At 44.1% G+C, this 25272-nt stretch overlaps 1 protein-coding gene across 2 annotated transcripts in view; it reads right to left on the bottom strand.

Moving 5' to 3' along the window:
• The window catches only part of abcf1 (ATP-binding cassette, sub-family F (GCN20), member 1), a 29046-nt gene extending 4156 nt beyond the window's left edge, over nucleotides 1-24890 (bottom strand). Inside the window, exons 1-20 of one of the 2 annotated variants that reach the window (XM_080485558.1) lie at nucleotides 24621-24809; nucleotides 22006-22170; nucleotides 21347-21393; nucleotides 21196-21273; nucleotides 19116-19248; nucleotides 19010-19041; nucleotides 18484-18573; nucleotides 14018-14068; nucleotides 13673-13753; nucleotides 13519-13590; nucleotides 13350-13445; nucleotides 10968-11090; nucleotides 10768-10868; nucleotides 10098-10183; nucleotides 9881-10020; nucleotides 9360-9508; nucleotides 9202-9285; nucleotides 7146-7270; nucleotides 3049-3161; nucleotides 41-215 (exon numbers count right to left, since the gene is read on the bottom strand). In XM_080485558.1, coding sequence (XP_080341684.1) covers nucleotides 41-215; nucleotides 3049-3161; nucleotides 7146-7270; nucleotides 9202-9285; nucleotides 9360-9508; nucleotides 9881-10020; nucleotides 10098-10183; nucleotides 10768-10868; nucleotides 10968-11090; nucleotides 13350-13445; nucleotides 13519-13590; nucleotides 13673-13753; nucleotides 14018-14068; nucleotides 18484-18573; nucleotides 19010-19041; nucleotides 19116-19248; nucleotides 21196-21273; nucleotides 21347-21393; nucleotides 22006-22170; nucleotides 24621-24681 — 2002 coding nt within the window. In that variant the 5' untranslated portion in view covers nucleotides 24682-24809. Of the gene's footprint in view, nucleotides 1-40; nucleotides 216-3048; nucleotides 3162-7145; nucleotides 7271-9201; nucleotides 9286-9359; nucleotides 9509-9880; nucleotides 10021-10097; nucleotides 10184-10767; nucleotides 10869-10967; nucleotides 11091-13349; nucleotides 13446-13518; nucleotides 13591-13672; nucleotides 13754-14017; nucleotides 14069-18483; nucleotides 18574-19009; nucleotides 19042-19115; nucleotides 19249-21195; nucleotides 21274-21346; nucleotides 21394-22005; nucleotides 22171-24620 lie in introns of both variants that reach the window. The other variant, XM_080485559.1, reaches the window with a different exon arrangement.
• Nucleotides 24891-25272: the final 382 nt, after the last annotated feature.

Here is a 25272-nt window from a genome sequence, read left to right as displayed (position 1 = left end):
TGAGAGGTGCAGCCGTCTGCTGCCTCAGCTCTGATCTTACTGTGCAGGCCCAGGATGGGGGGAGACAGGGGGGGAGGGTTGGGGAAGGTGAACTTGACGGTGTACTCTTTGGGCCTCTTCAGCAGCTCTGGGGCCTCCAGGCTCTCCTCCTCCTGACCTCCCTTCCTCTTGCCTTTCTGCTGCTTTCTGGTGAAAGCATCTTTCGTCTGCTTCTCCTGAGAGTAAATGAGCACAGCGACAGGCTTCAGCTGCAGCACTGATCACACACAGTCATTCATACGCCTTGAACCTTTCCATATTTTGTCACATTACAACCACAAATGTATTTTATGTGATAGACCAACACAATGCTGCTCGGAATGCCGCAGACATGCTGGAGGAAATGTGATGAAAATGAAGCACATCGTTAGGTTTTCTGGAGCTGCCCTGGAATCCAGCAGATTTAAAACGATTTATGGGGAAAAATACGAGAGATTTTGAAGTTGAAAATACCAAATTCCTGCCTTGTGCAATACCTGGGAGATTTCCAGATGAAGTGAAAGGAAGTGACAAATATTTCTTGAAAATATTTACAGCAGCTGGGAAAAAGGCTTTTACAAGCAAATGGTTACAAGCTGTCCAACCCCATGGATTATTTATTCAATAGAGTTTCTGAAACCTTTGAAATGGAAAAACTAACTCTAAAGCTGAGACTGGATTGGGAAGAAAATGGTGGAAAATAGATACATTTTGTAAATAAAAACTAGAAAGAAGAAGAACAAAGGGGAGAAAAGTGAAGTGAGGAATTCTCTCTATATATACATCCTTTGTATAAACTGGAGAAAGCAGGCTCCCAGGCATGGCATGGCCTTTGGGAGGTGTGTGTGTTTCTGGTTCACTTGGTGTGACCTTATCTCGCCGTCTGACAAGCATTATAAATGCAACGATCACCCTAAACCATGAATGTTTGAACCATTACCGTGTACACCATTTTGACTGGCACCTGCTGTTTGTTCTGTTCATGTTTCATTTTGTTCTGAAAATAAATAAACTATAAGTACAAAAAAAAGAAGAATCTCCGTTTCGTGGTCTTTAGCAATATCTATAGGAGATACCTGTAATTACAGGTGTGGCCTTTAGGGGGGTTGTGACTCAGCAAATACATCAAAAACATAGAAGACGACACGGAAAACATAGAACATAAAGACTTTTCGATAACTGAGTTATACAGCTCTATGCTCCAGCTCCTTCTCCTGCTAGTATCAGTAGATCGATGGGGGCTTGTGGTCCGCCATTGTTGTGGTTATTAGGTGACATTGCGGACCGTGGTGGGGGGAGAGGGGAGCGATGACATCATCGTTTTCTGCAGATATGCGTCTTTGCCCATCCACACCTCATAGTCAAGCTGGCGTTTTACAATTTCTGTTGGGAAATCCCAGAGTGGTCTGGGACCTGAGTTTAAAAAAAGAAAGTTTCCAGGCTACTAAAGCACTGCGCCGAGTGGATCATCGGCCAAAAACCTTTTGTGTTTATGTGAAACGGCATTCTCGTGTGGACCCGATTATTGGAATATTCACACGTTGTGGTGTTAGGAGATTAGTTTTGAGATGTAAATAATCGCTGCTTTCCCGCAGCACGGTGCTGCTGTGAAGCTCCTCCCCGTCAGACCTTCCATGCTCTCCGCATTGTGCTACATGATTGCCTCCATACTCCACTCTGGGCTCACTTCCTTAACGTTCCATAACGTAACGATCCTGAAACTATCTCCACCTCTGCTGCCCGGCGTTCTCCACCTTTCCTAAAGTACTTTATGTTTCACTTCAGGAGTTCTGAGCCTCTGGATCTTTATTTGCTTTTAAATTGTGATTGTTCAGACGGGAGACGGAGGATCTCCTCACACAAGCGCCCAGTAGCTCTGGAGCATGAGCAGTCTGCCTGCACAGGTGGCACCGTCACAAAAGTGAGGCTGCGTGGTCGACAGCAGAGGAATCGGAGTGGAGCCTAGCGCACGGGGTGGATGACGATTTCGATATCACACGTACTCTCTGCTCACGAAAGTTTCAGTTTCCCTTTCCAGCAGAGAACATGAGGCCCGTGGGCCAAAACCGACCAAGAGGCTCCAATCTGGTCCCACCAAGCAAGGAGGTTTTAAAGGATTTAAGTTTTTTTTTACATTTTATTGTATTTTACACAAGAATGTTTCATTAAAACTGACTTTATGTTGAGATTGTAACCATTTTCAGTACTAACTGTTTGATCTTTCAAAAATATAGACAATTCCATTACGTACACTGAGACCACAACAAACAAAAACTTTGTAAATTTAAAGGTTATTATAGTAATATTTCACCAGTCTGGTCCACCCAGGATGAAACTGGACTGTATGTGGTCCCTGAGGTAAATTAAATCTTGTCTAATAATTATTTTCTATACATCTTATATACATATGTATATATGTATTTATATTGTATACATCTTTGTAATGGTTCAATTATGTCCTTTAAATAACCATAACATATTTAGTGTTTGGTTCGTTCAATATCAACTGGTCCTACTGTCGTCGTGACCCGTCCCTCCGAACAGAGGACACCTGTCTTCAGGGGACACTTGTCCTTGGATTTTAGGGCACCCCTACATCCTAGGTTTTACTGTACTATGAAATGGACAGCACACAGGACTGTTATATTCCACATTTGACTGTAGAGGGCAGAAAACTCCATTTTGGATTTTGTGTGCATTAAAATGTTTCTCAAAGTTTTCTCCAGTTTTAGCTTCATCTAATAATTAAAATGTATTTATCGCACATTTCTGAATGCAGACCGATACATGTAAATAGTAGAGAGGCAACTTTGTCATTAAAATGATTACAAATGGGAGTTCTTTTGGTCTGTTTTTTCAGCGGCCTTCGGTACAATAGTGGGTTCCTAAATTGGCCTTCACCTATCAAAACTTTGAGACGCCTAATCAAGACCCTCAGTGTCTATTGACGAGGACTCCTGTGACTTTGCCCGTCCTATCAGTAACAGGTGACCCGTTGATGATGTCGTCAGTCATTTGGACCGTACTCACAGCCTGCTTGGTGGACTTTCCACCGGCCTTCAGCTCTTTGAGTTTCTTCTCTTGCTTGTCATACTGTTTCTGCAGCTCCTTCTGCTTCTGCACATACATCTTCTTGAAGGTCACTGAGGAGAAAAACAGGCCACAGATGAGGATTATATCTGCCCCCACCACATCCACATCAGTGCTTAAAACATAAGGACCAATCTTTGACAAATCTGATGAAATCAGCCCAGGGGGTAACTCAGTTTGTCCTGTTACGAAACAGATTTCTGAATGAGAGCATAAAGCTGAAGCCAGACACACGGAGAGTTCAGCTGCATTCAGTCAGTGTATCTGAATCTCAGCTGTTCTGTGTAAACAGACTGCTGTGGGAGGTTTGTCTTCAGTTTATCGTTTTTACTCTGTCCTGTTGACACCAGAGGCACGGACTATGAAGTGGAATTTTCTCATATTGACAAAACTCAGATTAACCTGTATAATCCTGACTGGTGCGTGGATTGTAAGATGGAGTTTTTAGGGAGAGATGAAACCCTTTTGACGTGATAAAATGAAGCCTTGTCACTGAGCACTTTCAAGGATGCCTTGGTTCTTGTTCTTGACTTGTTCCCAAGTCTGTTTAGCTGCATGAGTGTTCATCTGGAATAATGAGGTTAATAATAATAACGGACACATCGGACATAACTGTAGAAACATGCATTTATGGAACGAACAACTACTCCAACAATTCTCAGAAGAACTCAATGGAAATTAAAGCTGCGAGCAGCCTTGATCCGGACCTCGCGCTCTTGCCTCTGGTCTGTCGGGGTCGGACCAATCATGGCCTCTGGCACATTTAAATATTGATAAAATATACATTTTGAATGTTTTAACAAAAAGGAGTTATTTTAAAAAATGGGGGGGGGGGGCTTTTATTTGAAAGCCAACTAAGCTCTACTCTCAGAAATCCATAAATATCAATTTGAGGTTTTTCATGTCATTTTAATAAAGAAGGACTTTAATATTGGAAAAAAATGGGGACTTTATTTTGAAAGCCAGCTCACTCCTAGCCTAGCTAAACACTTAATATCCATTATAAAGTCCACATTTGAATATAAAAGGACTTTTATTTTGAAGAAGTATGGGGCTTTTATTTGGAAAGTCAGGACATGCAGGTTAAGTGGTCAGAGTGCAATTGACATGGTATGACGTCATCCTGGTGTGAATGATGCAACACTGATGGACGCAGCTGCAGGTAGTGATGTCATCACAGTGGGAGAAGACGGATTTTATCTACATATTTTGGAAACAACTCCTCTGAATCCACAGTTTTCGGGCAAATATTTTCATAAAATTATCATTTCTTGATAGGAAAATTTGTTGTCTTTCAGTCTGTGTGGGTTTCGAAGCAGTCAGACGTAAACTTTAGACACTAGGAGGCGCAGTTTGACACAGACGCATGATTTTGCGCTCGACCGTGTACCTCGGGACGTCCTGTGGGGGGTGCTCCTGTAGTATGGAGTCCAGGACCATTTGATAAGAGCTGTCCGGTCCCTGGACGCCCGGAGCAGGAGTTTGGTTCATATTGCCGGCAGTAAGTCGGACCTGTTCCCAGTGCACGTTGGTCTCCGGCAGGGCTGTCCTTTGTCACCGGTTCTGTTCATAACTTTTATGGACAGAATTTCTAGGCACAGCCAGGGACCGGAGGGGGTCCGGTTTGGGGACCACAGGATCTCGTCTCTGCTTTTTGCAGACGATGTGGTCCTGGTGGCTTCATCAAACCTGGACCTTCAGCGTGCACTGGGGCGGTTCGCAGCCGAGTGTGACGTAACTGGGATGAGGATCAGCACCTCTAAATCCGAGGCCATGGTTCTCCACCGGAAAAAGGTGGCTTGCCCCCTTCAGGTGGGTGGAGAGACCTTGTCCCAGGTGGAGGAGTTCAAGTATCTCGGGGTCTTGTTCACGAGTGGGGGGAAGATGGAGCTCGAGATCGACAGGCGGATCGGTGCAGCGTCTGCAGTTATGCGGTCGCTGTATCGGTCCGTCGTGGTGAAGAAGGAGCGAAGCCAAAAGGCGAGGCTCTGGATTTACCGCTCCATCTTCGTTCCTCCCCTCACCTATGGTCATGAGCTTTGGGTCATGACCGAAAGGAGGAGATCCTGGATACAAGCGGCTGAAATGAGTTTCCTCCGTAGGGTGGCTGGGCGCACCCTTAGAGATAGGGTGAGGAGCTCCGTCACCAGGGAGGAGCTCAGAGTAGAGCTGCTGCTCCTCCACATCCAGAGGAGCCAGCTGAGGCTCGGCCATCTGTTTGGGATGCCCCCCGGACGCCCCCTAGGGAGGTGTTCCGGGCATGTCCCTCCGGTAGGAGGCCTCAGGGCAGACCTAGGACACGCTGGAGGGACTATGTCTCTCGGCTGGCCTGGGAACGACTGGAAGAGCTGGAGGACGTGTCTGGGGCGAGGGACGTCTGGACATCCTAAGCATACTTCGTAGTACAGTCCTCAGGTTTAATGTAATGGGAGTGAAACCAAATGATCTTCATTAGTTAACTTCCTGCCTGGTTTGATCTTCCTATGTGTGAATAAGAGAAATATTATCTGTGGAGCTGAATGTGGAAACATTGACTGAGTCTGAAGAGAACAGGGACTCTACAGCGACACACTGTCCGACTGGCATTTCTCTATCACTACTTTGTCCAGATTTTCCTCTCGTCTCACTTCCTGTATCAGGTGAAATTAAACTCACACAGCTTCTATCTCTGGCAGATCTCTGACAATAACTCCACTTCTTCTATCCCAACCATCACCTTCAACACGAAAATTGAAGTTTGTGCTTTTTTTCCCCAATTAAAAATATATTTCTACTTGAAAGTGAAGAGAAACGCAGCTAGGAACTAGAACGAGCACTCGGTATAGCTGATACCGTCGCCAACACCACATTTGTTTGCAGGACTGAGTTACGACTGCTAGCATGTTAGCCATTAGCTCATATCAATGCTAACTAGCCTGACGGGTAGCAACATCACTGTGCGAGACACTGAGCGGGGGCACACACATAAACCACTACCCAAGAAACTCATCATCTGATTGTGATGAGGGCCGGTCTGATGCAATCTGTCAACTTTGCGGCCGATCTGACCACGAGCCGGCTATTTACATTGCACTTTATGTTTGATAGCATGATTAGCCATTGCCACGCCCCAAAAATGGCGGTATGAGTAACTGAAATCCTATGGTTGTGATGAGGACCGGTCTCTGATGCAATTTGTCAAGTTTGATGCCGATCAAAAGGCCTTTCACACGTTACTTCCTGTTTTTACACTACACTTCCTGTTTCGTAGCGAAACGTCCATTTTTGGCCACGCCCTCAGATATTATGGTGCCACTTTGATAGGCTTTGCTCACCAATCTCTATTCTATCACCACGCCAATTTTCAGATCATTTGCAATTACCCCCCCTGCCTGACTAGTTCTCTCTAGAAAATTAAATTTCGTCCAAAATCTGCACAAACTCAACATATATTTAAAAATAGCGGGCTTCCTGTTGAGTTGTCAGTATGTGTGCACGAGACATTTTTATGCGTCTCGGGGTGTTACACATGTGTGCCGACTTTCGTAGCTCTGGGTAAAACAGGATCCGGGGCTGAATTTTTCAAATTTTTCCAGGTGGCGCCACTGAGCCATTTTTCCAGTCACGTGTGATTCCTCCAAATTATTTAATTTTTCGACGGACCTGATGATTGTAAATCGTTGCAAAAAGTTATGTACGCTTAGGCCCTCAAAAACACATGTTCCCATTTTGAAAAAAGCACCAGTGTTAATAATAATAAGCTTTACAATTTCAAGAGGGTCCTATGCACTATCTAGGATCCAAATTAAAATCTGCTGACATCTTATTACAGATTTGAACTGTTTAGCCTTTTTGTCATTTAAGACTTTGATAATGGTGTTTTGCTATCAATCCTCCAGGTATTGCTGCCGTTAATGACTTATTCAGGATTAACTTTCTGATGGGTAATCAGTGAAAGGTTTCCTTCCTCTCTGTGACTCACTGAGGTTTAAAGCTTCAAGAATTAAAAGATGTAGTGAAACCTAGCTCAGAGACACACAGGTTAAACACACACTTACAGTAGTTGCCTCTGTAGTAGTAGAGTTTCTGGTAGTCTAAGTGGATGATGTCTGTACACACATCGTCCAGGAAGCTCTGGTCGTGGGACACGATGAGGAGGGTCTTCTTCCAGCCTTGAAGGTAGCTGGAGGGAGAGTCAAAGAAAACAGACCCTGTTTATACTGAGACTCTCAGCAGAAACCAGCTACTAATGTCCCCCTGATCTGATGGGTCTGATACTACAGCTCCGGATTATCTCTTGTTTACTTGTTTACTTCTTACCGGAGTAAATCACCTCGGCAACTTACTCTGAACCTCTAACCTGCAGGAGCAGGTTATGCTCTGGATAAGTGATCCAGTATAAAAGGTTGGCCTCCTGACCAATCAGGTCTCTTGGAAAATGACCTGCCCCTTCTTAGAAGACCCTGATTGGTGCGCAGATCATGAGCAATAAGTGCTTACAAGAGAAAGATTTTCTTTTAGAGATACATGCAATCCTTAAAATGAAGTTTTGTCACTGAGGCTTTGAAGGATGTTTTTGTTCTTGACTCGTTGCTCTGTAATAAAGACGTTAATGGTCACACCTAACAAAAGTGCAGAAACAGGACTTCAAGGAGCACACAACTGCTTGTGCTGTCACAGTGAGGAATTAATCCTCCAACACAAAACACACTCCCGCGGGGGTGGAGCCACAAAAGAACATAATGGAAAATATAAACTGAAGGAAGAGCATTGAGGAAGCTCTGCCCTACACGCCTGTGCTTTAATCGCAAGAAATGGAATAATCCCAGATCCTCGCCTTGCCTCTGATGAATTAATATCATATAATCTCACCAAGTCAAGCATTAACAGAGTCAGGCATTTTCTGCAGCATTCTTTCCTGGCTTTGGCTGCTGCAACAGTGTTGTTTTAGTTTCTATGATGCATTTCAATTCTTAAAATCTTCAGAGAGTAATTACTCCTCCATTACGTCGGCTGCTCTGCAGGATGTTTGCGATTGGTCAGATGCTGCAAACTTTCATGTGTAGCCTCACTGATTGAATTACTGACTTGATAACCTGCTTCGTAGTAACAGTTATCAGGATCGTCAATGTCTGGGTAAGTTAACTAGGTAACAAATATCCTGGGTATGTTAATCCTGCAGCGTAGTATAGGCCTCAGCGTTCTACCTATTATTTGTTCACATCTGTAATTCTATGCTTTTTATATTGTTCCAATATTGTGATTTTCCTAAGTGGAAATGAGAAATGGGACCAATGAAGCTTAAACTAATCAACTTACACATGAACGTTAACAGACAGTTTCAGGATTGTTGAGGAGAATAAAATGTCTACATGGTTTATTCAAAAGAACAGCAAAGGGTGTAAGGTCTGTTTCAAAGATCTGAAGAGGACAACCTCTGGTTTTTAAGAAGGTGGGTGACTTTGGATCCAACAACAGAGGAAGAAACCATCTCGGTATAGTTTGAGGAGTTTTAAATGATTTCAGCCTTTCTGAGAATTAAGTTTGGTGAATGTCAGATGAAGGGTTGCAAAATTCTGGGAATTTTCAAAGTTGGAAACTTTCCATGGGAATTAACGGGTGCAGAGTGTACGCCCCCTGCATGCACTGTGCACCCCTCCATCACATGCAGACGATTGCTTCACCCCTGGAGGCCCTTTGAGCCCAAAGCACAAGACTATTGAAGCCACACAGTTGAGCCTGTAGGTTATATAAAGTCAAGTAAGTTTTTTGTAATATTATGGGATAAATATATTTGCTCTATAATGGTATTACTGTTTAACTCGCAAAAATTTAATAAAAAAGTATTCATACAGTAGCTAGCTAGCTGGTAAGGTAGGTGTTAAATGTAAGTTATTTTTCATTTCGTTGGCCATTTAAGAGGCCAGCCTATTATAGCGACCTCAAATGTGATGCTCACAATGATCAGACCTGGATTGAATTGACGTTATGAATGTTTCATATCAGAATATAAATCATGTAGCGTAAGCTTTTGTCTCCATGTTAAAAAAAACTACGAGCACAAAGTGAAGTGGCTCAAAGTCTGAACTGTGAAAGTGTGAAGCAGCTTGGTACTTGTTCAGCCAGATGACGGCGTTCAGGTCCAGGTGGTTGGTGGGCTCGTCCAGCATCAGCAGGGTAGGCTCCATGAACAGAGCTCTGAGGGTTAAGACATCAGGGTCAGCAACAAACCACCTCTGGCATGTCACAGCTGGATGTGTGGCTAAGTTTACCTGGCCAGAGAAACTCTCATTCTCCAGCCTCCAGAGAACCTCTTGGTGGGTCTGTTCTGCATTTCTGGGGTGAACGACAGACCAGCCAGGATCCTTCTGGCTTTGGCCTCAGCTGCTGCAGCTCCGATGGCCCTCAGCTCCTCGTAGACCTGGAGAGGTCCAAGAGCAACAGGTCAACTCACATTCGTTCGTCTTCTACTTCACAGTGCTGCTTTTCAACTTCCTTTCTTTTGTTATGTGCACAACACATATAAAGTTTGTCATATGGTTGGAATTGGTCCAAGAGAAAGCTACAAATAATGAATTTTAAAGTTCAAAATGAGATACCTGTCTTAATTTGACAAGGAGTTCTAATCTCTCACTGTATAGCCAATCTAAATGAACTATTTACAGTCAAACAACAGAGGAACATATGTAGATGTATGTGTGATGATCTGACACCAGCTCCATCATATCAGAGACAATCTCCCTCCTCCGTCTTCTCTGCAGTGACCTTACAGTCATAAAGTGTATAACCCCACCTTCTCCAGCCTCTCAGCCACATTGTCCTCTCCCTTCTCCAGGCGAGCCTGCAGCCGTTTCTCCTCCTCCAGCAGCCTCAGGCGTCGAGTGTCGGCCTTCAGCACCGCCTGCACCGCCGGCGTGTCGTCGGCCACAACCTCTGAAAATCACACAGGTGTGTCAGCGTGTCCGCGAAAGCACGCGCCCACGCCCGCGCCCACGCCCGCGCACACTCACCCTGTTCACACAGCAGCACGTCGATGTTTGGGGGAATACTGAGAGCTCTGTTGGCGATGTGCTTCAGTAACGTGGTTTTTCCTTTGCTGAAAGAAGGAACAACCAAACCCGCCTGGTTCAACCACAGTCACAGATCCTCCACCGTCCTTTCATGGTGCTTTTTTGCCACTCAAGATAACTTAATGTAACTTTGCACTTAAACGTCAGCCTGACTGTGAGCAGCAAGTACACAGCCAAACCATCAGCTTGAGAGGAAGTTCTGTCTGTATTTCGAACTGCATCACGGACACACTGAGCCAGTAAACACACATGAAGGTGTTTTAAACAATATCTAGATCCTAGAACCAAAACTGTTAAGACTCCTGAGAAATGTAAAAAAGACTTGTACTTGCTGCACACTGTGCAGATTGAAGGAGACCACCAAGTTTTATCAGACTTCAAAAACCTCGATCTGATGGAGCAGCAGCACAATCCAACATTAAAGTTCTAATTAACAGCAACCTACATGCTGAGCCACAAACTGCTGCTCTGGGCTGCAGGAAATGTTTAAATCTCAGTTTCTGCATCTGATATGTTGCTTTAAGAGTAAAATATGAGTATATGAGGTTTGTGAAGTTAGTAAACGGGGCTTTTATTATTTTTATGGTAAGAGAAAACACAAAGAATTTACCCATTTGGTCCAACCAAACCATATCTTCTTCCTGCTACGATGAGCAGATCAGCGTTGACAAAAAGCTCCTTTCCATGAGCAGATATGCTGAATCTTTCCAGCTGAAACACGCACATGAAACGCAGACACATACAGTCATACAGGGTCTGAAAACAGAGTCACACTCTCAGGCCTGGAACATCTCTTCAGGACGGGGTCACCTTGATGTCTGAAGCGTTCTCCAGCATGGCCTGTCTGGAGGACATCTCCGCCTGCGAGATGGAGAAGTCTCCTTCCAAAGCGTTCTGAGCTCGCACACTGGCCACCTGACGCTCGTACTCCAACTGTGACGACACATTTCACACGCTATCACCAGAGTTTCTGATTGGATGATGAAAGCTGTTCTGTAAAATAGAACGTCAGGAAATACTTGGATTCCTGAAACTCAACCAGCTTATGAATATAAATCACAGTATGCAGGATGTTTTGGGATTTCTGAGTATATTTAGCGAAAACTTGTGATTTGACATGGATCTTTCTTTTACCCAGTAAAATAAACGTGACGTATAAATAGTGACTTTTCTGATGACGTGACTTATGACTAAAGTATAGCCAAATGTTTTTCTTGTTTATCATGTTTCAATCTACGGCTGAACAATATGGCCCAAAACTCAGTATTTATTGTCAAAATATACGATATAAACTTGATACTTCTTTTTCTCAATAAAATTTTACCACAAAGACAATTTTGGGTCAAAGTCACAAACAGTCTGGAACAGTCACTTTTATCAGAACGACCAGCTGCACAAAATAAACGGGAATTCTCCAGAAAAAAAAGGTTTGTAGGCTTCATGTCAGCGGTGTCAAGATCATTTTAGTTGAGGGAGAAGCTAGAAGGGATCAGACCAGTGAAACGACAGCACCATAATGCACAAAGATCCAGATAATATATAATATGCCAACATCTCTGCCAGCTCTCCGCTCATCACCAGGATCATTAACCACTCCCTCTTGGCCGGCCACATCCCCCCCTTGTTAAAAACTGCCACCATCAGACCACTTCTGAAAAAACCCACCCTGGACCCAAACATCCCATCAAACTACAGACCCATCTCCAATCTCCCATTCCTGTCCAAGGTTCTGGAAAAAACAGTGGCAGCACAACTTCAGGACCCCCTCAAACACAACAACCTGTTTGAGAAGTTCCAGTCTGGCTTCCGCCCCGGCCAGAGCACAGAAACAGCCTGGCCAGGGTCACCAATGACCTCCTGATGTCTACAGACAGCGGCTCTCCATCTGTGCTCATCCTCCTGGATCTAACAGCTGCCTGTGACACGGTCGACCACACCACCCTCCTCCACCGCCTGAAATACACCATCGGACTCTCAGAGTCAGAACTCAACTGGTTCTTCTCATTTCTGATCAATAGAACTGAGTTCCCTCTACCTACTCCCCCTGGGAAATGTCATCGCTAAACATGGAATACCATTGCATTGCTACGCCGATGATACTCAGCTCTACCTCCGAACACTCCCTACACCCTCCACTCCCCTGCCAACATCCACCCTGACCAGCTGCCTGGAGGAGATGGAGGCTCGGATGAAGCTCAACTTCCTGCAGTCAAACGCCTCCAAATCTGAAGCCATCCTCATTGGCACACCACATCAGGTCCGCTCCTCCACCATCTCTAGCATCACCCTCTCTGGCCAAAACATCGCCCTCTGCACATCCGTCACCAACCTGGGAGTTAAAATGGACTCACAGCTCACCTTTGACACCCACATCAAACACATCTGCAAGACCTCTTTCTACCACCTCAGGAACACCACACTCCACCCAACACTCAGTCTGGCTGATGCAGAGAAGCTCTTCCAGGACTTCGTCTCCTCGAGGCTGGACTACTGCAACGCACCCCTCATGGGGATCTCTGGTAAGAGCCTCCAAAGACTGCAGTACATCCAGAGCAGCAGCCAGGATCCTGATGAGGGTCCGAAAACACGACCACATCACCCCCATCCTGAAATCCCTTCAGTGGCTCCCTGTCCAACTCAGAATTGAGAACAAGGTCTCCCTCCTCACCCCCAATGCATCTATGCCCCCCCCCTTTACCTCCAAGAACTTCTCATCCCCCAGAACTCTGCTCGTACCCTCCGCTCTTCAGCCAAAAACTCCCTCCAGGTTCCCAGAACCAACCTCTGCATGATGGGGGATCAGGCCTGCTCCTCAGTTGCCCCAAAACTCTGGAACGCCCCCCCCCCCTGACCACCTGAGGGCTTTACAAACCACTGATGCTTTTAAACAAAAAGTAAAAACCTATCTTTTAAAAAAAGCCTTTTTTTAATGTTGTATGTGTCTCTTTTAAACTTTAACAAACTTTTCTCGCCCTAACCTACTTTTTCTTTTAACAATTTCTTTTTTTTTTAGCACTTTGAGATTGTTTAAATGTAAAGTGTTACAAATACAATGTATTATTATTATTATTATTATATAAACAAATCTTTTAGAGCAGATAAATAGAACACATGCATGAAAATGTGGAAATGATTTCAGGGAGTTTACGATGAACAGCCCAGAGAAGGTTTGTGTCGTCCGTCTGTTCTTGCCTGTTTCTTCTTCTTCTTCTTCTCCTTCTTGCTGAGATTAGCATACGGGTCGTCGTCCTGCGGCTTGGCCTGCTCTGCAATGACGTCCTCGGCACTCTGGTGAGACAGAACACACATGAACACCACAGACTGGCTGAGAAGAAAAAATTGCTGAGGGAAACTATCCGACCTTCATCGTGTCCCCTCCATCACTCTCCTCCTCTTCATCAGAGCCGTTGGAGGGCCTCACAGGCTGTCCTTTCTGAACACAGTGAAAGGATCCATGATGAAGGAAACCCAGCAAACCAAACAGAGGATGTTTGTATTCAGCTGTAAACACACACCTTAGACTGAACTTCAGCCTTTTTGTTCTTTGTTGGTTTCTCTCCATCTTCATCATCCAGCTCCTCCTCATCAGATCCTGCCTGACACACACACACACACACACACACACACACACACACACACACACACACACACACACACACACACACACACACACACACACACACACACACACACACACACACACACACACACACACACACACACACACACACACACACACACACGCACACACGCACACACGCACACACGCACACACGCACACACACGCACACGTCATCTCGTGTCTTTGTGTAAAAGACGAGTTAAGATGCAGATAAAAAGAAAGAATTCCCGCCACACACCTTCACTGTCTTCAGCTTCGATTTATCTTTGTTCTTGCCCTTCTCTACCACCTGTATTAAAGACACAATAAGAGCAGATTTGAATTAAGACAAGCGTCACTTATATCAACCCCGAGGACCTGTAGAAAAAGAAAACGTTAGGTTGGACCAAATGGACCGAGTATGGAAAACCAACTAGGTCCAACTTCCTTTGATGAGACCTGTGCTCGAGGTGATGCCGTCTTTGAGTCTATGAAGGTTTTTGAGGATCCGTGGTCTTTCAACCCCTTGAGGACTGTCCTCCTCCATCAGGGAGGGCTTGCATTGTATTTTACTAACCCAGTATTCCTAAACCCACCTTCCACTGGATTACAAATGCACTTCATAGGAGGACCCTAGTATGTATGACATTTATGTGGTTATTGGTGTTTTGAAACTTTTTGGGTGTTTTGAAGTTTTTATGTTGTTTTTTTATGCTTTTATATGAACTATTGCTTTTGGGATGAATACAGTTATTCAATGACTTTTTCCCCATTCCTGTAGGTCCAATACAACTCCAATGTAGGGTGTTTTGAGCTCATTTCGCTCGTACTAATCTACCAAATAAGACTATTACAACATAATGTCCATCGAGTGCTGCATGTTGCAGTATATATGCTTGTATAATCACTGAAAATCAACTCAAAATATGCAATCCTTGAGACATTAACCTTCACCAGTGAGAACACCTAAGTTTTCACCAGTTTAAGGGTTAAAACACTTTATTAAAAGATCTAGTAGTCTCTGGGATTCTCAGGCTGAGAAACACTTCTAGATAAGGTCCAGATTTACAGCTTCTTTAATGAATTTGACCAGAAATATAATTACAACAAATCTGCAAAATGTACATTACCAAGAGCCAAGTTTTAGTTCGCATGTCCATAATTTTAAAACCAGACATGCCACAGGGGGCAGATTTAAACTACCCAAAGTGAGAACAAACAATGGAAAAAGTAATGCAATGTACAGAGCGATGTCTGGATGGAACACCTTGCCAAGTGACATTATTAATGCAAACAGTAAATACCAATTTAAAGTCCTTTTAAAAATGCATCTTCTCATGTACTAACTTTATGTTTATTGGCCATTAAAATTGATTAGACCTTCAGTAGGATGTTGGTGTAATTAATTAGACCGCTAGTGGTCAAATGAATGCTGTCATTACTGGTATTATTATAATAATAACCACAAGGGGTTAGGGTATCGTGTCTTCAATATTCAGTATCATATACTAGGTCCTTCGTACATTTGAGGGTGTGTGTGTGTGTGTGTGTGTGTCTGGTGCGGGTGTATTTTCGTTTTAATTTTATCACATTTTGAGGTGTGGATGTTGTTTTGTGAGCAGCATACTGGATTGACTCCAGGAAGAGTACCTGTACTTGTTGCAGCAAATGAACATTAAAATAAACACAAACACAATAAACTGCATCAGATCCACTGCAGTGGACGGTTGTTTTATCCTGGTCTGTAATCTCCTCTCCAAAATGTGACTGAACTGATGCAGTTCAAGTCATGAACATTCAAATAATGAAATCAATCAAATGAAAGTTGTCTCATGCACAAATATATGACTTTAGGGTATGGAGAAATCTCTCTCCCTTTGAGAGAGGCCACTGACTTATTGCTTGTGTCAACAAAATTAAAATAGGATAAAAATAGTTATTTTCATATAATTTAGTTTAAACTTCTTGGAGCCTCAACAGATGAGCTGTGGAGCAGCATGTAGTTGAAATCCCTTCTGATCCAGGCCTATCAGATGACGTGAAATCATTCATCAATCCATCTTCTGCACCGCTGAATCCTAATAGGGGTTACAGAGCGATGGAGCGAATCCCAGCTAATGATGGGTGAGAACAGGTTCACCTGGCAAGGCAAGGCAAGGCAAGGCAAATGTATTTATAGAGCACCATTCAAACACAAGGCAATTCACAGAGCTTTACAAAGAAATTAAAGAAATACAGAATAAAGAAATACATTAATGCTTTAGAAGAAATGAAAGAAATGCATTAAAACAAATAATGAAGAAAAGTATAATAATAAGATAAGAGATTTATTGAGGTTAGTTTACCAAGTAAGTAAAGTCTATTGTTTATTCTACATCCTGTGCATCTAGGAATGTTTTTAGTCCTGATTTAAAAGAAGTGAGTGTGTCGGCAGTCTTCAGGTGTTCAGGAAGTTTGTTCCACAGGTGAGGAGGTAGGAACTAAAAGCTGCTTCACCTTGTTTCTTCTGACTGTAGGAACAGTGAGTCAACCTCTTCCTGATGACCTCAGAGGTCTGGAGCTTTGATCTTCTACAAGTCAATCTGAGATGATTTAGGCCGAGACCCTTCAAAGCTTTCTAGAGCAGAAGGACCATTCTGAAGTCCTTTGGTACACAGGCAGCCAGTGGAGAGGGTGGAGCAGGGGGGATGAGCTTCACCCTCAGTGTGGTGGGGGAATGTGCTCCACCCTCAGTGTGGTGGTGTGATGTGCTCCGCCCTCAGTGTGGTGGTGTAATGTGCTCTGCCCTCAGCGTTCTGGATGAGCTGTAGTTGTCTGACAGATTGTGTCCTGAGGCCTGTAAACACTCCGTTACAATAATCAACCCAGTGAAGATGAAAGCAGAAGAAGTTTCTCAGAAATCCTTTGATTCTTCCACATTGTTCAGACGGTAGGAAGCTCATGTGGTTCTTGTCTTAATGTGGCTGTAGAATTTCAGGGTGGAGTCCAGAACTCCACCCAGATTTCTGCCTGATCTGATGTCCTGAGTGACCTGGAGTCAAGATGAGCACTGACCTTTAACCTTTCTTCTTTGGGGACAAAAACAATGAGCTGAGTTTTCTCTGGGTTGAGTTGTAAAACGTGCTGACTCATCACTCCTTCATTTCCTCCGCCGGTATCAGGGGGCGTGGTCATTCACTGACACTGAGATATAGAGCTGAGTGTGGTCTGGTCATTCTGAGAAGAGATGTTGTAATGTTCCATGATCTGAGCCAGTGGGAGCTGGAGATGTTCACTAAAGGGCCCCAGGATGGAGCCCTGAGGAACCCCACAAGTGATTTGCTCACGTTCACAATCAGCTGCTGACACAGAATGGCGGCCATCTTGCCAGGAGGATTTAAAGCCACTGAGTGCAGAGCCAGAAGGTCCAACCATTGTTCCAGTGGGTCCAGCAGGACGTTGTTGTAAAGCAGCACTAAGATCCAGTAACAATAAAACTGAGACTCTGGACGTGTCTCTGCTCATGGAGACGTCATTCAGAACTTTAATCAGAGTGTTTCAGAGCTCTGACCTCAATCCAGACTGGAAAACATTCAGCTCCTTGTTTTGTGCCGTAAAAGCATTAAGTTGTGTAAAAACTACCTTTTCAATAATCTTACTAAAGAAAGGTTTGATAAGGGCCTGGAGTTACTAATTCCTGAAGCATCCAGATTACTCTTTTTTAAAAGAGCTTTGATAACGGCTGTCTTTAGAGTTTTTGGAAAAACACCCGTCTGAAGAGAGCTGTTGACTATCTGTAGTACATCTGGAGCTAAACAGTTAGAAACCTAGACAGGTGAGGACAGGTTCATCTGGACAGGTCTCCGGTCTATCACAGGACAAATACACCCCCCCCAGGGTCATTTAGGGTCACCAATTAACCTGACAAGCATGTTCTTGGAATAATGTGGAACAGGTTTTTTATATTCTTCTCTTTTGAGCATTTCCAAGTTCTCAGAGCAGATGGAATGGTGATTTAAAAGAAAACAGAGAGCGAGAACGAGAGAGAAAGATGCTTGCTCAGCAAACTCCATTCATTCACAGGTCAGGGTGAATGAATGGCTGAATGAGTGGCTGGACTGTGGTGGTCAGAGGCCTCTGTGGCTATTATTTTCATTTCTCCCTTGAAAACCGTTGAGATCAGACACAACAGAGCTGCATTTCAGTTGAACATGTGAGGTTTAATAAATATAAACATATAAATAATGTTTGTGATTGTTATTCTATTTTTATTAAATTACTGTGAGCTTTCCCATGGCCCATATTGTATACCGTTTCCTAAAGCTTCCACCAGCAGTGTTTCAGTGGCTGGGTTTGAATTAAAGCTGTCGTGATCTTGACTGAAACTCTCAGGTTCCCTACAGGGAACTAGAGAGTTCCTATGCCTTTCTTTACATGGATCTGATCCTGGATATCTTACCCAGAGATTTGATTTTGAAAGCTCAACATTTCTTAACTCATCGGATTTTAGTGGATTTAGTACGTCTTTCTTACTTTAAATGGAGAATTTGGACCTTCAACTGGGAGAGAAGAGTCATTTAGTCCTCAGAGATCCACTACAGAGGAGCTGTAGAGAAAGACTGGTGCGAGTTCCAGAGGTCTGGTCTCCACCGAGCTGCTTCAACAGCGTTACTATCTGGCTTGTCATGATCTCTGTTGTGTGGAACCAGGAATCAAAAGTGTGAGACATGAAGTGCAGCCCACTACCTTTTTCACCGGTTTTTCCTCTTCTTCGAAACTTCCATTCCCATCTTCATCACTCTGGGCCTTGCCGAGAGCAGCAAAGATGTTCCCACCCTAAACGACACCAGAGACAATCTGTAGGGTCAGCAGGTCAAAGGTCACCCCATCAGAACACCAACTCACGGTGTTAGGGACCAGAAATACGACGAAGAATATTATCAACAGAAACCTAAAGAATACAGATACTAATAACACGAAGAACCCAATGGTATCAAAACAAAAAGTAAACCTACTTCTGAGTTAGAAACATCTATCAAAGCTGTTTAATGTGGAATTCATTCAGGGTAAAGAAACAGGAGATCCACCAGCTCCTCAAAGGGAGTATCATCAGTACCTGGACACTGACGTGTGTGTGTGTGTGTGTGTGTGTGTGTGTGTGTGTGTGTGTGTGTGTGTGTGTGTGTGTGTGTGTGTGTGTGTGTGTGTGTGTGTGTGTGTGTGTGTGTGTGTGTGTGTGTGTGTGTGTGTGTGTGTGTGTTTAAAGACTGACCTGGTTCTTGTTGCCTTTCTTGGAGACTATGACTGTGGGAACACAAACAACGAAGTGAGCAAAATGAGCGAAACCTTCATCTCTGCGGCACATGAACACACCTCACCTGACTCATCTTCCTCATCACTGCTGGCTTGAACGGAGAGCTTTTTCAGCTTCTGAATGGCATCGAGATCCTCGTCATCATCAGCTGGATCTGGACCTTTTCCTTTTCGCCGGTCTTTCTTCTTTTTCTGAGGCTGAAAGGAGAATTGAATTTGACTGGTCTGTAGTGGTTCTCAAACTGTGGAACACATAACCTCAGTGGCACGCAGGCTCCCTCCAACACAACAACAGTGCTCAGAGCCACTGGAAACAACTTTTCAAAAGTTTCAAAGGTCGAACTTTTTGAAAATACTCCAACTTCATCTCAGTGAAAACAGGGAAAAGCAAACTTTTGCACAACGCTCATTCTGTAGATGAGCACTGTGGTTTTATCCACACACAAGGACTCATTAACATCTGTGAAAGCCGTTTGTGTTTTTCCATTTGGAATTGAACCGCTGTTCTCTAATGAAATACAAGTTTACTACGTCATTATCTGGATGAGGAGATGACATTTTTCTCTGACGTACTGAGTGGACTAAAACGATAAAGAAAAGACAGCTTGAAGGAGCTTCAATGTTTAAAGAGCTTATGACACCAAAACCTTTTTGACGGAGGTTTCAGACGGAACAGATTTGGTAGAATATTGACGATCAGGCCAGCTACTACGGCACAGATTCAGACAATCTGAAGACGAGACGCCAACAACGATCGTCAAGGCGACATGATGGAGTTCATATCAGTTACCGTGGAGACGACAGAATAAAGACTGTAGATCTGATGTTCTACTCACCACCTCCTGACTCCACAAGGAGTCCACAGCCTACCGCCTCACAGCCAGAAGGTCCCAGTTAAAACAAATAAAACAGGTCCCGGTACTAATCCCAGCAGGAGCCTTTCTGTGTGGAGTGTGTATGTTCTCTCTCTGTGTGGTCTGGTTCTCCTCCGGTACTCTGGTTTACTCCGATAGTCAATACAACCTGCACCGTGACTCCCTGAGCTCCACCCCCGGCCTCCATCACCTCTCCTGTGTGCTGCGCTGTGTGGCTGCTGAAGACGGTCCATTTGGTGAAGACATTTCCCGTCGGAGGACTAATAATAAATTAACTGTTGTCAATGTGTCCCGTGTAGTGAATGTCTGCTCCAATGAGCCGACAGCGTAGACATACGCTAGTAGATCCTTCACTACATGTGTAGAGCCTCTAGTCTACAGGATACGATCTACTAGAGTATGTCTACTGTGTAGACGTACACAATCTTTAGGTCTATTACTATATGTCTATGTATTAGCTCATTCCGAGTTAAAAATCGTTTAAAAAAAAATAAAAGCACCAAGACAATATGAAAACGCAGCATCTCTTCCTACGTCACTTCCACATTCCTCTCCAGTCTCCGGAGAGCGTTAGCTTGTCAACAGTGCAAAATTCAAAAAAGTGTAAATTCCAGGGGACATCCGATGAAGGATGCTTTTCACTGTTATTTTTGATGGGGAAAAGAATTAAATCAACATGGAATATGGTGTCAGAAGCTCTTTAAAGTACCACATGCTGTCAGACAAAACGTGTGTGTGTGTGTGTGTGTGTGTGTGTGTGTGTGTGTGTGTGTGTGTGTGTGTGTGTGTGTGTGTGTGTGTGTGTGTGTGTGTGTGGTGGAGGGTAATGCTAATCATCACAGGTATTGTGAATACTGGCTAATGCTAATCCCAGCTAGCATGGCTACATGCTAAGGCTGGTGTTACTTACAGTGGGACTCGGTTCATGTTCCTGTCAGGAGAAGTCAGTTCACATTAATAAGGCCCCTCATAACGCTAAAGCTAGCAGTGGACTCACAGACACACACGAAGACGCAATTCTTTCAGCTAAAACAAAAATCAGTACTTATTGTAAAACAGTAATCACTCGTTAGCATGGTAATGGAAAAAGTAGTAAATTACTAGTACAAGTTACCTTCACCCTAATAATACTGGTCAGTACTGCACAGCTGAAACATTTGTACACCCGTTAAAGTGACAGAGGTCAGAAAGTCAAGCTGTCCAAACCCAGTGGCTGAATGAGGCTGGCAGCTCAGATGTGTCTGCTCCAGCTAGTAATAGTTAACCTCACCTGTTTCCCCTGCGTCTCTTTCAAAGCCTCCTTGTCCATCTTCTCAGGTTTACTGTCTATGGCAAGCTCCTCGAAGAACTGGAGAAAAAACATTTCCAGTGACACAATACACAAAACATCTCTGTGAAGGACAAAACGAGCAGCTACTTACAGTCTTTTTCCCCTTTTTGTCTTTCTTCCCTCTTTTCAGGGCTTTTTCTATTTCAGGGAGACAATAAACACAATAATCACACTGACATCATGTAAAGGTCATGGAAACGCTGGAGGGACCAGAGGCACATTAGTGTTGTCCATCACGGGGCAAGTCAAGTCCTTTCAAGCTTCTTATCTTTTGCTTCTGACAATACCCTGCAGTCTGTCAACGTGGAACTGGTGTTTTCTGACCACAAGGTCTGGAGCCTTCAGGACCACAGGACCAAACAAACTCTTCTGTCGGCACAAAAGATGTTTAACTTTTGAAACAAAGAAAGTCCAGCCCATAACATCTTACAGAACGCATTGCTATACATAGAAAATGTCTTCTTATTGACAGCTACCCATCTTTACTGTAAATCATTACTATTATGGCTGAACGATTCATTGCATTGGCGATAATATCACGATATGATAAAACGGGATTTTCTAATCGCAAGGGCTGTGATTTGACTGCTCACGTGATTGGGTCACGTGATCGGGTCACGTGACGACCTGCGCGTGTCATCTGCCCACCTTGCTTGAACGGGCTCGTGGTTTTTAGGGATGGAGCTGATCCGATCCAGGATCGGGTTTTGATACCAACATAATTCACGGATCAGTAATTTCCGCTCCAACCTGCAGAGGTTCCTGATCCATGATCCTGGTCTGATCCATGATCCTGGTCTGATCCATGATCCTGGTCTGATCCATGATCCTGGTCTGCTTCATGGTGCTGAAATGATCCCCAGTGTTTCCCTGCTGCTGCTCTGCTCGCTGGCTGCAAACTGTGGACTGGATTTCCTGAAGGGAGGCGGGTCTCAATGAGACCAGGAGGAATGAGGCAGGAAATCCAGTCCACAGTTTGCAGCCAGCGAGCAGGCTAGGGAAGTAGCACTGTGCTATCCAACTTTTCATGGCAACATGTTGCTGATTGGAGGGATTTTAGTCTCACAACACCACAAAGCAACACGGCAACGTGGATGTTAGCAAAGCAACGCAGCAACGTCGATGTTTGCTAAGCAACGCAGCAACGTGGATGTTAGCAAAGCAACGCAGCAACGCGGATGTTTGCTAAGCAACGCAGCAACGTGGATGTTAGCAAAGCAACGCAGCAACGTGGATGTTAGCAAAGCAACGCAGCAACATGGATGTTAGCAAAGCAACGCAGCAACGTGGATGTTTGCTAAGCAACGCAGCAATGTGGATGTTAGCAAAGCAACACAGCAACGTGGATGTTTGCTAAGCAACGCAGCAACGTGGATGTTAGCAAAGCAACGCAGCAACGTGGATGTTTACTAAGCAACGCAGCAACGTGGATGTTAGCAAAGCAACGCAGCAACGTGGATGTTTACTAAGCAACGCAGCAATGTGGATGTTTACTAAGCAACGCAGCAACATGGATGTTAGCAAAGCAACGCAGCAACGTGGATGTTAGCTAAGCAGTTGTTCAGCGAGGCGGTCGCTCCGCCGCCAGACGTCAGCGTTTTAAAACTCCAGCTCTCCGAGGAGAACGGCGCTGACCGCGCCATCAAAACAATGAACAGCAGCTCCTCTGCTGGAGCAGTCGATTCACACCCCCGTGAAGCTGCGTCCTACTCCGCGCTAAACTCCCTGAAAATAGTCCCAATCATTTGTGTTGTTCGAGCTGTTGGTGCTGCGTTGCTAAAGAATTTCCCCAGAGATTAATGAAGTGATTCTGAGGTTTTAAAGATATAAGAACTAGTTTATTATGAGATGATGACGTCACGCAGACCCCCTCATTGTCCACATGGAACTAAAATACTTTGTACTGCTTCTTTTCTGTCCTGATACTAACCTCAAGGTGTCTTTAGAGAGAGTACATGTATACATTAGTACATTTCATACTTTACTGTAGAGAGGAGTTTATTACAGCCTCATATAAAGTCAACAATAATAATAATAATAATAATAATAACATTAAAGCAAACAGAGCTCTGCTATCAGAATCGTATCGGCAGATGTACAAATTAAAGTATCAGGATCGGATCAGAAGTAGAAAAACGTGTATCGGTGCTTCCCTACTGCAGTGTCGATGAGCAAACCACATAAAATCCTTAATGTCCAGCGCAGCATTAGTATAGTGACCCAGCCTGGTTTAGGGCTTTGAGAAGTACAATGGACAAGCAGCTTGTTGTGGTGAACGTTACAAGACTGCAAGTCACAGTATTTAGTAAGTTTACTACTGTAATTGAAGTAGAAGATAAATAAACTGTCTTTCATATTAATACACGCTTCATTTGACTTTATCTTAACATAAGCTTAGCCTATAAGAAAGAACAATTTATGTAGAATAAATGATATTGTTTATTATTATACACACTGATTTATTGCTTGTGCTTCTTGACAAACACACGAGAAGAGAACCTTGAAAAAATTAATATTAAACATTAAATTGCAATCACAACATTGAGAAATGTAAGTGAAATTAGATTATTTTCCAAATTCGTTCAGCTCTAATTACTATCACTGTATGGAGTCAAATTGTGACGACTTCCCATCCAAACTTTCAAACTGAATTTTTCCATCAAACAGCAGCATCAGCACTTCTTATGAATACAGCCCTTTGGTCCAGTTAATCTCCCAAATGAACCACGGAAGCTCTTCTGGTCCGGGACAGCTCTGACACTCCCAATGTTTAACCTACTGTCCATTTTACTGGACATGTCAGTCTATACATTTAAATTCCACTTTGTTATATTTCTTCACTCTGCACCAGACACTCCCGAGATGTCTTTAGGTAGAGCTGGGTTTGGTTAGAAACAAGCTGTGAGGGGTGACTAGAGACAATGACAGTAATACTCCGTGCTGCCAGGCGAGCAGTACAACTTAGAGGCTAGAAAAGTAGTAGACAAGTGAAGGGAGAGAGTAGAGCCTGGCTGTCTCTGGACAGAGAAGCACATCTCCATCCTCCTTCACCCTCATGAACAGGTGAACAAGCTCCTGACAAGACTTTTTAAACGAGATTAAACCTGAAATAAACAGCTGTGGCTTTACAAACTGGGACTTTATTCACTGGAATTAAACTACCAGCTGGTAGTTTGAATTGAAATCACAATCAGATCGAACAATCTACTCAGTCAAGTGGTTTATGGGATTCGCAGGACAGACAGCAGAGGACAAAACGAGCTCTTTAAATGTGGGTTCCATAGAAGAGACGATCATTATCTGAGCTCCTGCCGGCTAATTAGCATGCGGCTAGCTGCGCACAATGTGAAGGAACGTGTTCTCACCAGCGGCCGGGACGTCTTCGTCACCCACCCACTCCGCTTCCTCTTTCACCTTCTTGGGCATCTTGTTAATTATATGGCCACTTTCTGTGTGAACTCAGTTCAAAGTGAGTTTTATACCTGCGCGGTTCTCTACTTAGCACCGAGCGCTAAACGCGTGTCAAGCCGCCTCGTGACGTCACGACGCAGACCACGGCTTCTGGCTGGAACTGACGTCGCACGTGGCCGCCATCTTAGATGAGGACCCCTCCTCCTCCTTCTTCTTCTTCTGCTTCTGCTTCTTCTTCCTCTTTTGGTCTTACGGCAGTTTGGATCCATGTTTGTTGCATTACCGCCACCTGCTGGTTCTCCCTGTCCATGTCATTCCACCACTATATTTGCCCCAGTAACCCCGTTGCCTTTCGGAACCTACTTAGGTATCTCCTGCCCCTTCCACCTTCTCCTCACACCAGTAGCTCCTTCGCTCCTCCTTCCATTCCTTCTCTCCTCAATCCCTCCATCATATTCTATATTCCCCCCCATACTTCCTGCAGCTCACCAGCACTGCTCCACTGTTTCTGGCACTTGACATATACTACAATGGCCTGTTGGATGTTTCCCTATTATGTATTTGGTACTATTCAGAGAAGTATGCCCAACTCTTAGTCTTGAATAA

This window comes from Lipophrys pholis, assembly GCF_963383615.2.
Source record: "Lipophrys pholis genome assembly, chromosome: 17".
Taxonomy (NCBI): Eukaryota; Metazoa; Chordata; class Actinopteri; order Blenniiformes; family Blenniidae; genus Lipophrys; species Lipophrys pholis.
The sequence above is the reverse complement of the archived record's forward strand: the minus strand, read 5'-3'. Positions and strand labels throughout refer to the sequence as shown.